General features: G+C 39.5%; 1 protein-coding gene across 1 annotated transcript in view; it reads left to right on the top strand.

Moving 5' to 3' along the window:
* Positions 1–4998: 4998 nt before the first annotated feature.
* The window catches only part of LRRC72 (leucine rich repeat containing 72), a gene marked incomplete at both ends in the record, with an annotated part of 43783 nt that continues 34028 nt past the window's right edge, over positions 4999–14753 (top strand). The window contains 2 exons of the mRNA XM_080925622.1: positions 4999–5088; positions 9733–9806. Of these exons, the coding sequence (XP_080781748.1) occupies positions 4999–5088; positions 9733–9806 (164 nt within the window). The remainder of the gene's footprint in view (positions 5089–9732; positions 9807–14753) is intronic.

Below are 14753 nucleotides of genomic sequence, written 5' to 3'. Positions count from 1 at the left end.
TCAGAATTATAAAAGACTCTAGAAAATATAAATAAATAAAGTCTCAAATTTGACAGAATGACCATGCTTTACACTGCTCTTCTGATCTTTAAGCATGTGTCTCTTTTGAAAAACATTTAAAAAAGAGATGAGAAAAATATCATCAGCTTTGTTAATATTATATATTAGAAAATTTTACTTTTGAGTTAAAAATCAATTTTCAATAGGGCATCAGTAAAACTATCCTTATGTCACTAGTTACAGCCCATGCCAGCACTTCCTGCAGGCCTACCACCTACCACTAATGTGATTAGACAGCAGAGCTCAGTCCTGTTTTCTACCCTGGTTGCCATCGTGAAATCATAGAATCTGAACTAGGAAACTCATGACAAAACTCCAAAAATCTAGACATGTGAAGAGAAGGCATCATAAAATTATTCAAAACCAAGAGACAAAAATCGCTGAGGGTGTTATAAAGGATGCTTTCTATTTTGGTCTATTTTTCGTTGCTGTTGTAAACTACCTGAGGCTAAATAGTGCATAATGAAAAGAGGTTTATTTGGCTCATAGCTTGGGAAGCTGAGTTTATAATATGAGGCAGTTTGACCTTTTCTGGTTTTTGTTGAACATCTTGTGGTGATGGTATCATGAGATAAGAGACCACAACTGATTCAAGGGCCAGATTTTATGTTTTACAGTTCACTCATGTAGCAAACTACAAGTCCCAAGAGAACTACCATAAGTCCTAGGGACAGTTCTCTCAGTGCCATAACAGTGCCCATTAGTCTTCACTTTCTGAAGACCCAATATCTCACAGCAATAACACTTGTACCATGGGCAACAAAATTACAACATGAAGATTTGGGGACCAATCATAATCAAACCACATTAGCCAGTCTATTTCTCTGTGTGTATATGTATGCATCCATTAGATAAATATATCTGTATACACATTTGCATACATATTTACACAAAAAATACATACTTCAAGGATCTGATTGTCTAGTTGTGATAAGTTGTAACATTCCTGCTACCATTAACAAGACTTTAAAAAAATGTCGACAACTCTCACTAACTCCAAACAGAAAGGTTGAGACGGTTGGTTCCATTGGCTTCACAAATTTAAATTGCACAGTTGAAGTTAATTTTTGTGAAGGGTGTGATTTTCACCCTACACGTTCTACAATTTCAGTTAAGAGTCCCTCACTTGACATTGTGACAGGGAAGCTTTTGCTTTGGTCCTCTCGTCTGGCTCTTCCGGACTCCCACAGCATCCATCTATGAACCTACTGGAGTTCTTGCCTGGTGTTGTTTTTACTCTTTACTTAGGGTTCTGAAATGCTGCAGGTGTGCTCTAAAGGGATCCCTTTATATTGTGGGATGCTCCCCTCTGTACCCCGTATGTGGCACAGACCACAACCATAAGTCAATTTCCAAACACTAACCAAATGCACAAAGATCCTCTACTAAGCAAGGTAAATAGGAAAGATGAATGAATCGGGCAGAAACAGTAGCAAATAGCCTTGCAAGTAGTATATTTTTTACAGGGAGAAGAGAAGGTCCGTGTTAGAATGAGATGGGATGGGTTGATAAGTTCTGATTGGGTATTTTAATTAGAATAATATAAACAATAGATCTTGATTGCTGGATCCTTGGTATTTTGATAGTTGGATACTGGTGTTCAGTCTCAGGAGTAGATCAGTGGTGAACTAAGGGAACAGACAGCGGTGGCTAGCTTTAGGGATGGAATCTAAAAGTTTACCCTTCAGGGGAGAAGGGTAAAAAGCAAAGCCTGTTGGTGCCGTGTTTGCCTCACTTGGGCTCGTTGGAACCCCTCCTGCTCCTCTAGACCCAAAGGGTAGGAATGAGCACCTATAAAAGAACCAAGGAAGCCTCAATAATGACTCACTATTCCCTAACATGAAGTCATGATGAATTGGACACAAGTTTCCAACTGAAAATTATTTTTTAATTGAGTTTCTATGTGAATTGTTTTGGCTCTTCCAAACAACATAGAACTGTTTGTGAACAAGAATCACCTCATATTTGTGTGCAGACGGGCCCTTGGGAATGATATCTGATCACCCAGAATGAAGAAAGCAAGAAAGAAGTGGGAATGGCTCCTTTGCTGAGAGAACCCAATGAGAAGGACATGCAGAAAATCCTCCAGAGCCCTTATGGCAACAACTGAAGAAGGCTGTGGAGGGAGTCTGATGATTCCCCTTGCAGCTCAGAACCAACCACCACCCCAATACCTCAAAAAATGCAACCATGGTCAAAACCCACTGCTGCCACCACAAGAGGTGGTGTCATAATCAGGGGACCACATAAAGAGGAAGGGGATATGAAATATGATTGAGGTTGGGATTTGTTATGTGTTATTCTTTGTCTGCACAGTAGAAAGTGGGTGTTAATGGTCATTTTAACTAACAAATACTTTTTAATCACTTTAAAAAAGAACATGCAAACTGATCGTTGGAATTATTTAATGAGATGCTTTTCAATAATAGACCATCACACAAATAGTTTTCTCCACGTACTTTTTACTGCAAAATTCTTCTTCAAATATCGACATCTGTAAATGTCAACAATCTCCACAATAATTTTCACTGTCAATACTACACCAAATCTTTGTAGGATATTGTTATGAAATAATAAAAATTTTAATCTATCTTTCAATGTCTTCATTTTGTTGTTTAAAAACTCTGAGATCCAATGACATTAAGTGACTTGAAACTGGTCAACAACTAGTTAATGTCAGAGCTGTGGCTCAGCCCCCGCATGCCCCAACTTGGTGCACGGGGCCCTTTCTTCTTATCCAAACCCACACGCAAGATGCAAGGGAGCTTTCAAACTGGGGTATGCACACCGCTCCAGGCAATGGCAGAGTGCCAGGGAGGTGAAACCACAGGATAAACACAGGGTGTCTTGCTTCAGTGTAAATATTACTCAAAGATTTGAGAGGAGTTAGGAGAACCACTTTATTTTTATTAAAACAAGATTGATTATAAAGGAGGCTGCACATTCTAAATGGATTTTTAAGATTTCAGGCTATGGTCCTCTGGCTGTCATCCTAGCATAGAGTGGTAAAGGTCTTCTGCTCATTGCTAGGGATGCTTGCTAAAATAAAATAATAATTGACTGACATAAGGACATCTCGGAAGGTTTTTATGTTAAAGTGCCTTCTTTTGCTTCTGTCTCTAACATTCTGTAGTTAAGTTTGCCTTATTTTAGATCCCATGATCACTTAATAGTAATAGTTTTAAAAAGACCACAGTAAGATGTTACAATGAGGATTCAAGTAAGTAAGTATGCTTGCCAAACAGAACCATGTGAGTTCCATCCGGGACCCACATGGTAGGAGAGAGGCCCTCAAGTGTGTGTGTGTGTGCGCGCACACACACACACACACACACACACACACACAATTAAGAATGTTTTAAAAGAATCTTACAGTGACTTTGAAGTCTCATTTCTAAGAAAGAATTTATTGCATTTCTTAATCTTTATTTTTAATTTTACTCTATAAAATGTATAATATTAAAAGAAAAACTTTTCAAATACAATTTTAGTAGAAATTAAATGGAATATGTTTAAAGGTTTGTAAAAGTTTTGCCTATGATTTTAAAACTATGTAAAATGTACAGAATTTAACAAATGCCGTGTTTTGTCATTTCTTCATGCAACATATTAACATCTGAAATGCTGTAATACATATTAAGTGGAAAAATAGAAGACAGGTCAGTAAATTATTTTATGCACCTTTTAAGAACTTCTTTAATGAGCTCTATCTGTCATTTTATTTCTGGCAGAATAACCATTTAAACAACAGTTTTCAGGGGATTACAACCTCTGTGTTAATTCCAGCCCCAAGCTCTTGATTCCTCAATGGAGACCATCTCCAATGCTCTAACTAGTCTAACACCATTTTTAAATGCTTAGAAGCCGGATCCATTTTAGGAAGCTACATTTGATTTCTAAATATCAGGTTCCAAAGTATAGACCAGAAACCACTTCATTCCGTTCAATCAATATTTTTGAATGTAGTGATAAAGTCCTTCGAGAAAAAGAGACACCACAAACTGGATCCTGGTTTTAAAGTTCCCCCATGTACCCCAGCGGAGAGAATCGTGGTTTACAGAAAAGAGGCTGCAGAGAATTCAATGTGACTGGTTCCATTGCAGCTAACACACATAGCAACCAATATCATACATACATGCATGCATGCATACATGCATACATACATACATACATACATGCATACATACATATATACATACATACATACATATATACATACATACATACATACATAAAAGTTCTGTTAGATTTGCCAGAGGAAACATTCATTTACTCACTGTTAGCCCATGCAGTGAGCAGCAAGTTCTACTTCCTGTGCGGTTGGAATCTTGAGAATACCGCCAGCCTGACTCTCCATCCTAGGTATGGGTGTATGATGAGACATTGGAGCAAACAGATATATTAGGGGTACCCAAACCTCAGCATTTGAAATAAATATCTGAACCCTCTGATTTCAAATCAAAATTGGGACAAAATAATAATCCACGATGAGTAAAATACCAAATTTTATGTAAGAATGAAGTCCTGGTTTTTCCATTTGCGTAGGGATCCCCTGAGACTCAGCAGAGAAGGCCTCACTTCTCGATTGTGCAGCTGCGGGCAGCCTACAGGGAGACTTCATTTCCATAAGAGGTGCTCATGCTATGAGTCTGAAGTGATTGCTGGGTGACTATTTGCTCTGACCCTCAGACCCACCCACTCCTGGTCTCTGACACATAGACGACCTCTCTGTGAGTCATGACCTGCACAGCCCGCTAGAAACAGGACACAGAAGGTGCTGTGTGATGTACCAGAGTAAACGTCACAGAAGTCAGGGTTTGCCTTCAGAGCTTGCCTGATTTACTTTGGCCTTTAGTGGACAAAAAGGTAGAAAGTGAAGGATGCGGCCTTGGCCAGCCCAGTGGGCTATTGGTACCCCTCGCTGCCATCGTTTTCTTGATGTCCAGAAACCGGAAGTCCTCCTTGCCAGTCTTTCCATGCACTAAACTGCAGAAAGCGTCAGAAAATGTTGTGCCAAGCAGTCTGAAGGTAAGAGGTACCTCCCTTGCTAGGTCAACAGCCTTGGACCTAAGTTCATTTGGAGTAGAAAGAGGTTTAACACAACACTGCTCTCCTAGAGGATGCCCCAGGGGTTCCGGTAAGGGGGTGTTTGCAGAGCTAAACGCCCTCTGGCTAAGCTGCAGATAGACAGTCACGGTGACAGTTTGGGGACGGTTAGGGATCCACTCTAAATCCTAACTGGGGCGGGCGGGCTGTGTTGCATGGGGATGCAGGAATTGATGATCATCAAAGGTGTTTCCTTTGGTAGATTTTAGTGCACTACTTAACCACTCTGCTATTTTAAAACATTAACTCCCTGGATCGAAGATTTGAGACAACGAGCTGCGAGAAACCGTGCCCATCGAGAGTGTGTATTGGATTATTTTCATTTTCTTGATAACATTCCCATTAAATTGAAATCAGAGCACCTCACTCCCCCAGCAAGCTGGTGAAATAGCTCCCAAATCCAACACCATTCCCCGAGTAACAACGGCTTCCGCTCGGTACAATACTGCACACCTTAAATTCTACTTGCTTACAATTCCCACCTGGCTTCACGCGGTGGCAGCGCTTTCTCTTCCTGTGTCCTCTCCCTCCTCACCCTGGTTCCCTCCTGCGTTCTCATGACCTTACATGTGACCGTTTCGCTGCTTTGGGTTGGAGTGCTTCACCAAGTAATTCTGATGGGATCCAGGTTGAATCACGAGCAGGTTTCTTCCGGACACCTTGACCTGTAGTGTCAAGACCTACATATCAAGTTTTTCACAGCTGGGGGCGTCCTCCTTCCAGGTGCTCTTCTCTTCCTCAAGCAAGCCACCACAATGTTGTCAGCATCATGACATCATTGCTACCGTTGCCTGTGCCTCCCTGTTGCCCTTATTATATGTCAAGTGACAGTTTACCAAAAAATATGTGGTTTTTCAGTTATAGTTATTGAAGCCCATAAACGTTTTATTTGGACACTAATTAAGTGCACACTCCCAAATCTACATTACAAAGTAAACACTCATGATATGATTCCCAACCACCTTTTTAAATGTATCTCCTAATTGCTTTCCGTGGCCTTTCCTTTGTGCTCAGAGCTGCCCAGTGCTGGTCCCTTGCCCTGTTTACTCTCTGTGCTCTGAGTAACCAGTCCTTCCTTCCATCAAAGTCCTGGTTCTTTTCTTGTCTTTCTTTAAGCCCAGACCCCTGATCCTGCCCTTGTCACTCAGAAGAACAGAATTTCTTCTTCCTCTATCTTTGCTACGGTATGTCTTCCCTTTCTTACAGCATTTACTAGTAGCCACCTTCTTGTATCTCATTAGATGTCCCTTACTGACTCCTAGAGATCTGGTCATAGATGGCAGGCATCTCTACCAAATTTACCCCTAGTTTGACCAGGTTAAGGTGCAGGATAGTCACTGCCTGAACTAAGCATGTCCAGGAGTTTCAGTAGGAGGCTGGGTGACTGTGTGTAGATCTACTGTTTTTAAAATATTCCTTTTTAGAAAATGCCTGCCATGTCTGTCCTGTCATAGAAAATGACATAAAACTTTCTTTTAAAAAAAGTGATTAGAATTACTGCATTATTTCTGCACCTTTACCTAAGCAAAGAGGAAGGCAGAGGCTTGCATAGATCTTTGTACACCTGTGGTCACAGTTGTGTTATTGGCCATAACTGATAGGGCATCTACCCACTTGTCACCCTTGTAAGTATTAGATGCAATGGAATGTCGCTGAGCTTTACAAAGTGAGTTTCTGATACATACTACTCCATAAATCCTAAAGACCTTCTAAAATGGACCAGTCACCCATACATGGCCAAGTGATGCAGAGGTCCATAGAAGATACTCTCATAGAACCAGGAAACAGAGTGATACCTGCCTGCCAGGGTTTGGGGCAGGGGGAACATGTGAAGAGTGGAAAGTTCTGGAAGAAGTCAGTGCTGGTGGTTATAAGGCAGTGTAGATGCAAATCCTTGAGAATATCCATAATCCTACAGAGCCATAAATTTGAAAATAGCAAAACTGTTGAAGTGTGTATGTGTGTGTGTGTGTGTGTGTGTGTGTGTGTGTGTGTGTGTGTGTTTTAACACAATGCAAAATCATCAAGGAAGGCTGCTGGAAGACCTCTTAAATGAAGGGTCATATGCTAGTGAACCACTAGAGGGGCTAGAGTTCAGAACTGCCTACCATGGCTCAATGAAACCAAAAAGATCACAGCACACTTTGTGGCACTTTGATATTCAAACTTTTGTACTGGAGTGACACATAATTATTGGATGAAAAGGAACATGTCATGATCAAAGCTGTGAAAATGATTCGTTGTGCCAGGGGCTTGCAATTTATGGTGATATTTTCAATTTTCCTATTCATTCTGTACTTTTCTAAAATTATTAAAATGTTAAATATTTTTTCTGTGGCTAAAATTTTGAAAATGCATAATACTTTCTGGTTGTCAAGTTAATACATGTTTATTATAAAATATTCAAGTACTTCAAAATGAACTACCTTGAGCTCAGCACGCTGTCATTGCCAACAGCACCCAGCAGCTATTCAGAGAGCTGAGAAGGAGAATCGCATTCACCCAGGAGTTCAAGATCAGCCTGTGTAACATATAGCAAGACTCTATCGCAACAGACTCTCTCTCTCTCTCTCTCTCTCTCTCTCTCTCTCTCTCTCACACACACACACACACATACTCCATCTATTTTATATGTAATGTATATACATTCAGATATATGATTCTAGAAAGTAAAACTTCCTCAATCACATGATGGCTTTTGTTATTAGTATGTACATTTTGTATGTATCAATTTTTTTTTTAAGAAAACAGATAATGTTGACTTACACAAATTACATTCAAATTAACATTTTACTTAAAAGTGAATGTCTCAATTCCCTAGTCTCCAGGAAAAACAAAGCCAGCAAAAGGCATAAGCATAGGCCCAGATTTACTAAGAGAGGTTGGCTTACCTGGGAAGGAAGGACTGGACCTCTCAGAAGCTGTTATTAGCAAGCTGGAAGTCTGAGCAAGGCCATGGCCTTGCTCTTGTTCAAGGCCTGTGGCTGATGTCTGGGAATGAGGTTGTGTGGGGAAAGCGGAAGATGAGCATCCAGCCCCACTATCTTGGACTTTCTGTTCTGTTTTCAGCACTCAGTGGCTTGGGTGGTACACACCATACCACCAAGAACCACCTTCTTTATTCAGACTGCCGGTTCAAATGCCAGTCTCTTCTGGAGACACACTCACCAACTCTAGCAGATGATGTTTTAACAGCTATCTGATCATCTCTTAGCTCAGTCATATTCACATATATAATTGACCATCATACCCTCTGCTATATTTTTAAACTCTTGGACAACTATTCCACTATGGGGACATGCCTTAATCCATATTCCAATTATAAGGAGTGTTTCATAGCCACAGAGAAGTATGTTGAGATTAAACAGAATACATTTCTCTGTGAAAACTTCACTGTGTTTGAGTAGCAATGGCTGGATCAAGTTAAAAACATCATCATAACTTTAACAGAATAAAAATTTAATTCTACTTTGGCTCTCAGTCAGTTTGCAGCATTTTGACTGACTCTATTTAGGCTGAGAGTTTAGATGCTTAAGATGAAATACCCAGGTAAGAACATCCAAGCCTGACACAATGAATTTTTCCCAGATTTGGTTTGTGGAATAAAATCCGAGTACTGGAAGACTCAAGCCTGAGCCACTAGGAGATTTACTCCTACGTTCCTGCGTACTCTACCGTCTTCAAGTTCTCTACCTGAAGTCAATCCTCTCTCAAAACCTTGGAAACCACTCTCTGACTCTGCAGTTTTACCACCCACCACAAATCCACACCCCAAATCTCTGATTGTTTTGACTCTGATAATTACAATGTTTGTGGGCCCCAGAACTGCGCGGGTGACCCCGTCACTTTTGTTATGTCTTGTTAGCTCTACACGGTCATGGCCAATTATAGACAGGCTGTAATTATTCACTATTACTCTCAGTCAGGTGGCCTACAACTGTTCATTTGGTAATTATTAAAGAAAACCAAGAAGTGTTATAGCTGTTGCCAGGCCTGTAGTTTTAAAACAAAGCCTGTGGCAAGGAAACAGACACTGTGTTAATTTACTCAAAGAAAAATGACATTTAGTCCCTTGTTTGATACTCGTGTGGAACTTACTGAGGCTGAGCATACTACAGTGGGCCACTAAAAGAACATCTCTAAAACACACATTATATTTTACTCCTACCTCTAACCTGGCTTTAGGTGCTTTCTGTAAATACAGAACCCTGTCCAACACTAATTCTTCATTTATGAAAGGACATTTTAGAATAATTGTTAAAGAGAAGAAATAGTCTACCTCATAGCGAATTAACGTAATCGTGGTGTTTATACATATTCGTATTTTTCCCCTCTCTGGTTAAAAGTTATTTACACATCTGTGCCTAGAGTTAAAAATAATGAGTTTCCACCACAAAGATGAGTAAATAATGTATAATTGTAGTGTTGGAATTTATCAATTAGAGTGGTTGCCTTCATATTCACCTTTCTTTTGATCTTCTTGTAGACATATTGTTATTGACTGCAAATGTCTCAGTATTTTTGTTCATTGGAATGTACTTTGACAGATTAATTATATGTTATCAGGCAGTTGAAGATCAGCTAAAGATATGTGGCCACAAGAGGGATGTTGATGTCTTGGAACTGTTTCTTTCTAAAAAGTAAGTTTTCTTCACGGACAAAAAAAAAAAAAAAAAAAAAAAAAAAACAACACAGAAGAGTACCATTTTACAATATTTTATAGAGGCACCATATTTTCTGTTACACCTTCTTTAAGAGCTGAATGGGCAGGTGACCACAGTCTAGTTCCTTTACCACTTAGGAGGGTCTGCCAATTACACTGGAGACATTGCAAAATGGAGGCAAGACATTGATACATTGAAATGGATTAAAAAGCAGAAGTTATTGAGCCAGGCTCTCTCAAGATGGTCTTGGCATGTTATGTAACTTTCCTGCTAGGATTATCACATTTAAAAATAAACAAAATACCAGGTAAATATGAATTTTAGAAAGACACTGAATATACATTTTAGTATCATTATGTCCCAGACAATATGTTACTTTTCAAAACCTGCAAATATTAACTAGATACCTTTTACTTCATTTAGCAATCCTACTCTTGTATAATAATTATTCTCTTGTATAATGCAACCTTTTTACAAGATTGCTGTGAGTTAGAAACTAGAGAAATCTGGTATATAGTAAGCATTCAGTTATAATGATGATGATGAATAATGCTCCATTGTTTTTATACTATAAAAACAATTCTTTTGCTATAACCCATTAAAAAACACTTAATTTAATTTTTTTAGCAAACATAAAACCTCTTCTTTACATCAGGGTAGTGTTCTATAGAACACAGAAACCCCAGTGTCTGAGACAGAGTCCAGGTATAAGAGGATATAAGGAAGAGGATGTGAAGGGTACCGTTTGACTCTGTCCACATTGTATTTCCACTGGCCAATACGTGGCATTCGGCACAGCCACTGTTTGCGGGTTAATAGCAACCACACTGCTCTGATTCATGTGTGTCCCCCAGATTTGTTCTCTAGAAATGAAATCCCTAATGCAGCAATGCTGAGAAACAAAGACCACTGCGAGGTGATTGGACCACGAGGACTCTGCATTTCATTCCTGGCTTAATGCCGTCGCCTCCAAGACAGGCTGAATTTGCACCCCAGCCCTCACACACCTTCACCTTGTCATAATGGAGCACGAGGACCAGATGTTATCCTGACCTTGGACTTAGCAATCCATCCTCTGATGTTGAGGATGGAAATAAGCAAGAGAAAGTGAGCAGGAGAATTTTCTGCAACAGCATCACTCCGTACCCATGCATGTTCAGCCAGGCCACCGCTCTGTATTTCTTTCCTCTGTTCAGGCAAAGCACGTCACTTCCACCACCCTGAGGGCTGAACTGTGGATGTCTCTGTGCCTCCCAGTGCTGGTCACCTTCCTGTAGGTTCTGTTGGTGTTCATCTTCAGGGTCAGGACAGGAAAGGTATTACTATAACCACAGTGCTTAGAAACATGGGTTCTCCTTGAGGCCAGCACAGGCCTTCCAGTTAGTGAGCACCATGCCAGGCACGAATGTGTCCTATAGTTAACAGGAGCAAATCTTGTGTTTTGTACTTTGTACATGGGGGTGGGGAGATCTATATATGAGAATCCCCTAGAATCCTAGAGATAATCCAGAAGTTGCAGCCAACCAGGATTTCCCCCATTGGCCATTAATTCTTTAAGCATCAAAAGAAGTAAGTTACTATTTAGGTACCGCACACTATAAAATCATATCTCTGCCACTGTTAGGATCATACTCTGATGAGAGAAAAAATGGGGAGGATATTATCCTTTCTCTCTAACAGAATCCGAGGAAGAGACAAAGATTCATCTTGTGTCTCGTGCTTACCCTGAGCCTCATCAAATCTTTGCTTTATAAAGAGCCCATTCTCTGGTAATGGGTGATAGTGGAACAAAATGGCCGAACACTGGATTGCTATTTCTCTTCATTAACTTGTTATATTAATTTTGTATTGGGAGCTGGGTAGAGAAGAACTTCAGGGAATCAATTCTTTGCTTTCACCATGCAGGACTCAGGGATCAAACTCAAGCCATTAGCTCTGCCTGCAACTTCCTTTAACCCTGAGCCATTTCACTGGCCCTGGGATTTTGATTATTTTTCCCCTTCTTGGGCCTCACTGGCCATAAATAATTTGTGTGTTATTACATAATAAGCATGGCATATACTTATTTATTTAAAATCTTTGAAATCCAGACACACTTTAATGAAACAGCCGAGCTTAACAATGAATTAATCACTGTGTCTACAGTGGTTTGAGAAATTATTCATTAATAAACATATTTCTATGGCCCTATTAAATATTTATTTTAGCTTATTATTACAGAGAAAAAATGTGTACTTTTTAGGGGCTCAGCATTGCTTGTTGGTAAGATAATAAAGAAATGCTCCAATTGAAATTTTTTTTTTTTTTTTTTTTTTTTTGAAATTTAAACCAATGCTTGATTGAGTATAAATCCTTGGCAAAGCACTTTCTCAGCATGGATGTGAATTTTATCCTCGGCTTTAAAAAAACAAATAAACAAATGGATACATAGATAAGTAAATGTTTTAGAATATAATATATCTAGCAAAAAAAGTTTAATATGTTCAGGTCCTGCTTTGAGCCTTTCTAGAAACCAGAGAGATTTATAATAATAAAAATTCATACGGTCAAATGTTGCATCAACAAGCCTTATGCAACTCCGACAATGGCATAGTGTTGATCCCAAGAGTGGAGAGATGAAAGGATGAGTTTAAGAGCACCAGGAAAATTAGAAATATCGACCTCTGGCTGTAGGCGATCTGTGGTCTTCTTGTATGGAAGACAACAGAGTTGGGACCAAAAAAAAAAAAAAAAAAAAAAAAAAAACTTCACAGTCTATATGCATAACCTAGGTGAGCTTTGCTCAAGTCCCTGTGACCCTTGCAACGACAGTGTCTTATCAATGTAACAGGCACTGACATGTAATTGTCAGCAGATGTCATTGCATCATTAGTAGTAAATTTGTACCTCATAGTCTTGCTTGGCCTCGTCTTAAAATATAACAGCTTATTCTTGTTGTACGACAGGTTTGTGTGCAGAATAAACGTTTCCAGCTTAAGAGCCCTTTTTGAAAAAGCAAATTGCTGTGTTACATTTACGTAATAACCCCTGTTCATCATCCATATCATTACTATCAGAAAACTGATAAGGATGACCGGACCCATTGATAACTTACTGACGGGATAAAATTTATAGGAAATTTCCAAAGTGAATTCCAAATTGAAATCCCAAAATTTCAAAATCATCATACTTCGAAGTAGTGGTTGTTTTTAATTATGACAACAAAGAGCTGAGGTTAACACACTATCGTCACTGCCCAGTGCCAGAGTCAGATACACCATGTTCCCAGAATCCCCCCCAAAAACAGACTGCAGACTACACACCGAGAGAATGCATTAGTGCTGTGCACTTCCCATTGAAAGCTGCTTTGGAGAAGCCTCATATATGTTGTATCCAACAAACAGTGTGAGGAAGGGCATGCAAATCCAAAGAAGATGGAGAAGAGAAATAAGCAAGAGAAATCAAAGACTACATGCTCTTTGTAGAAAGAAAAGTTATTTAATGTAAGAAGAATGAGGACCAATCCCAAATCAGGTAGGGGTCACCAACTGAAGACAATGCCTTTGTGGGGAGTAAGATGGCACATGTGGAGTCAGAGTTGGGCCCTACACATTAGGTTTTTATTATAAAATTTACACTTTTACAGTACAGACCTGGCAGACCCTAAACAAATAGCAGAACTTAATTTTGCCAGCAGTGAGACAAACTGACATCATTAACCTTCTGAGGTAGCACAGACTTCCCACCAATGCCAGTAAGGTATTATGTGTATATATATATATAGTGAGATATCTGGAATATAACCATTAGAAATTGAGATGAATCAAGAATATGCGCCATTCTGCTGGCCAATTGTCTAGGACTTTTCAATATGTAAATATGTTAATGGGGCATACTTTGACAAATGTAAACTTACAATGACTGGAGATAGGTCAACTGAATGTAATATGTGAATATTAATAAGAAATAAACTAAAAAAGGAAATGTAGGTGAGGAGAGGGATGTGAATAATTTGCTGGTTTACTTTACTGAGTTAAACTTAATCTCCTTAGGTATGATTGTAGTATTATGACTTGCAGGAAAATATTTGAGTTTGGAAGCCATGCATGAAGAGCTATCCAGGAATGAGACCCTCAATAAGTCATATTTTCAAACGACTCCAAGAAAATCATGCACACACATGTGCATACACCCATACACACACACACACACAAAAGAGTAAGGAAATGTAGCAATTTGCCATACATGTTTTAAGGTCATGAGCTAGAGAGGTGGCTTAGTAGTTAAGAGTACATAATACTCTTACAGGGACCTGAATCTGCAGCACCTATACCAGACAGTTCACAACAGATAAAATAAGTCAAGATGCACTTCAGAAGCAGAGCCAGGGACCCCTAACCTAGAACTCCCTAAGGACTAGCTTTTATAGTACCAGAAGGCAACATGTATGAGTCCAAAGGAGAGAGGCAAACAACCATCTTTCTCCCCTGTGCTGCTCATGAGCCAGCATCGAATGGTAGCCCTAAGGGTACAGTAATGGCGGAGATTCTTAAGATGTGTTAATAGAAGATTCTTAAGATTCTTAAGTAGAAAACTTGTACCTGGTCCTGGAAACCAAGGTTTATGTACTTATGTACTGCATGCGAGTGAAGCTATGGTTATTGGAGAAGAGTTTCCAACCTCTGACTTACTAATTACCATCTCTTACAACAATTTACCAGTATGCTCCTTATACCAACAGAGAAGTGTAGTCTTCACTCGTTACCATGGAAACTCTCTTTGCAACAGATTGAGGCCACCACAGAAAACTACAACCAATTAAAATGCAGCATTTTGGAGCCCAATCCCAATGGATACATGTACAGTGGGGATGTTTTCATTCCCCTTCTAAGGCTCAGGGAATGTGGTAGAAGGAATGGGAGGACAGTTATAGCTAGAGGATCT

Source organism: Micromys minutus, assembly GCF_963924665.1.
Source record: "Micromys minutus genome assembly, chromosome: 1".
Lineage (NCBI taxonomy): Eukaryota > Metazoa > Chordata > Mammalia > Rodentia > Muridae > Micromys > Micromys minutus.
The sequence above is the reverse complement of the archived record's forward strand: the minus strand, read 5'-3'. Positions and strand labels throughout refer to the sequence as shown.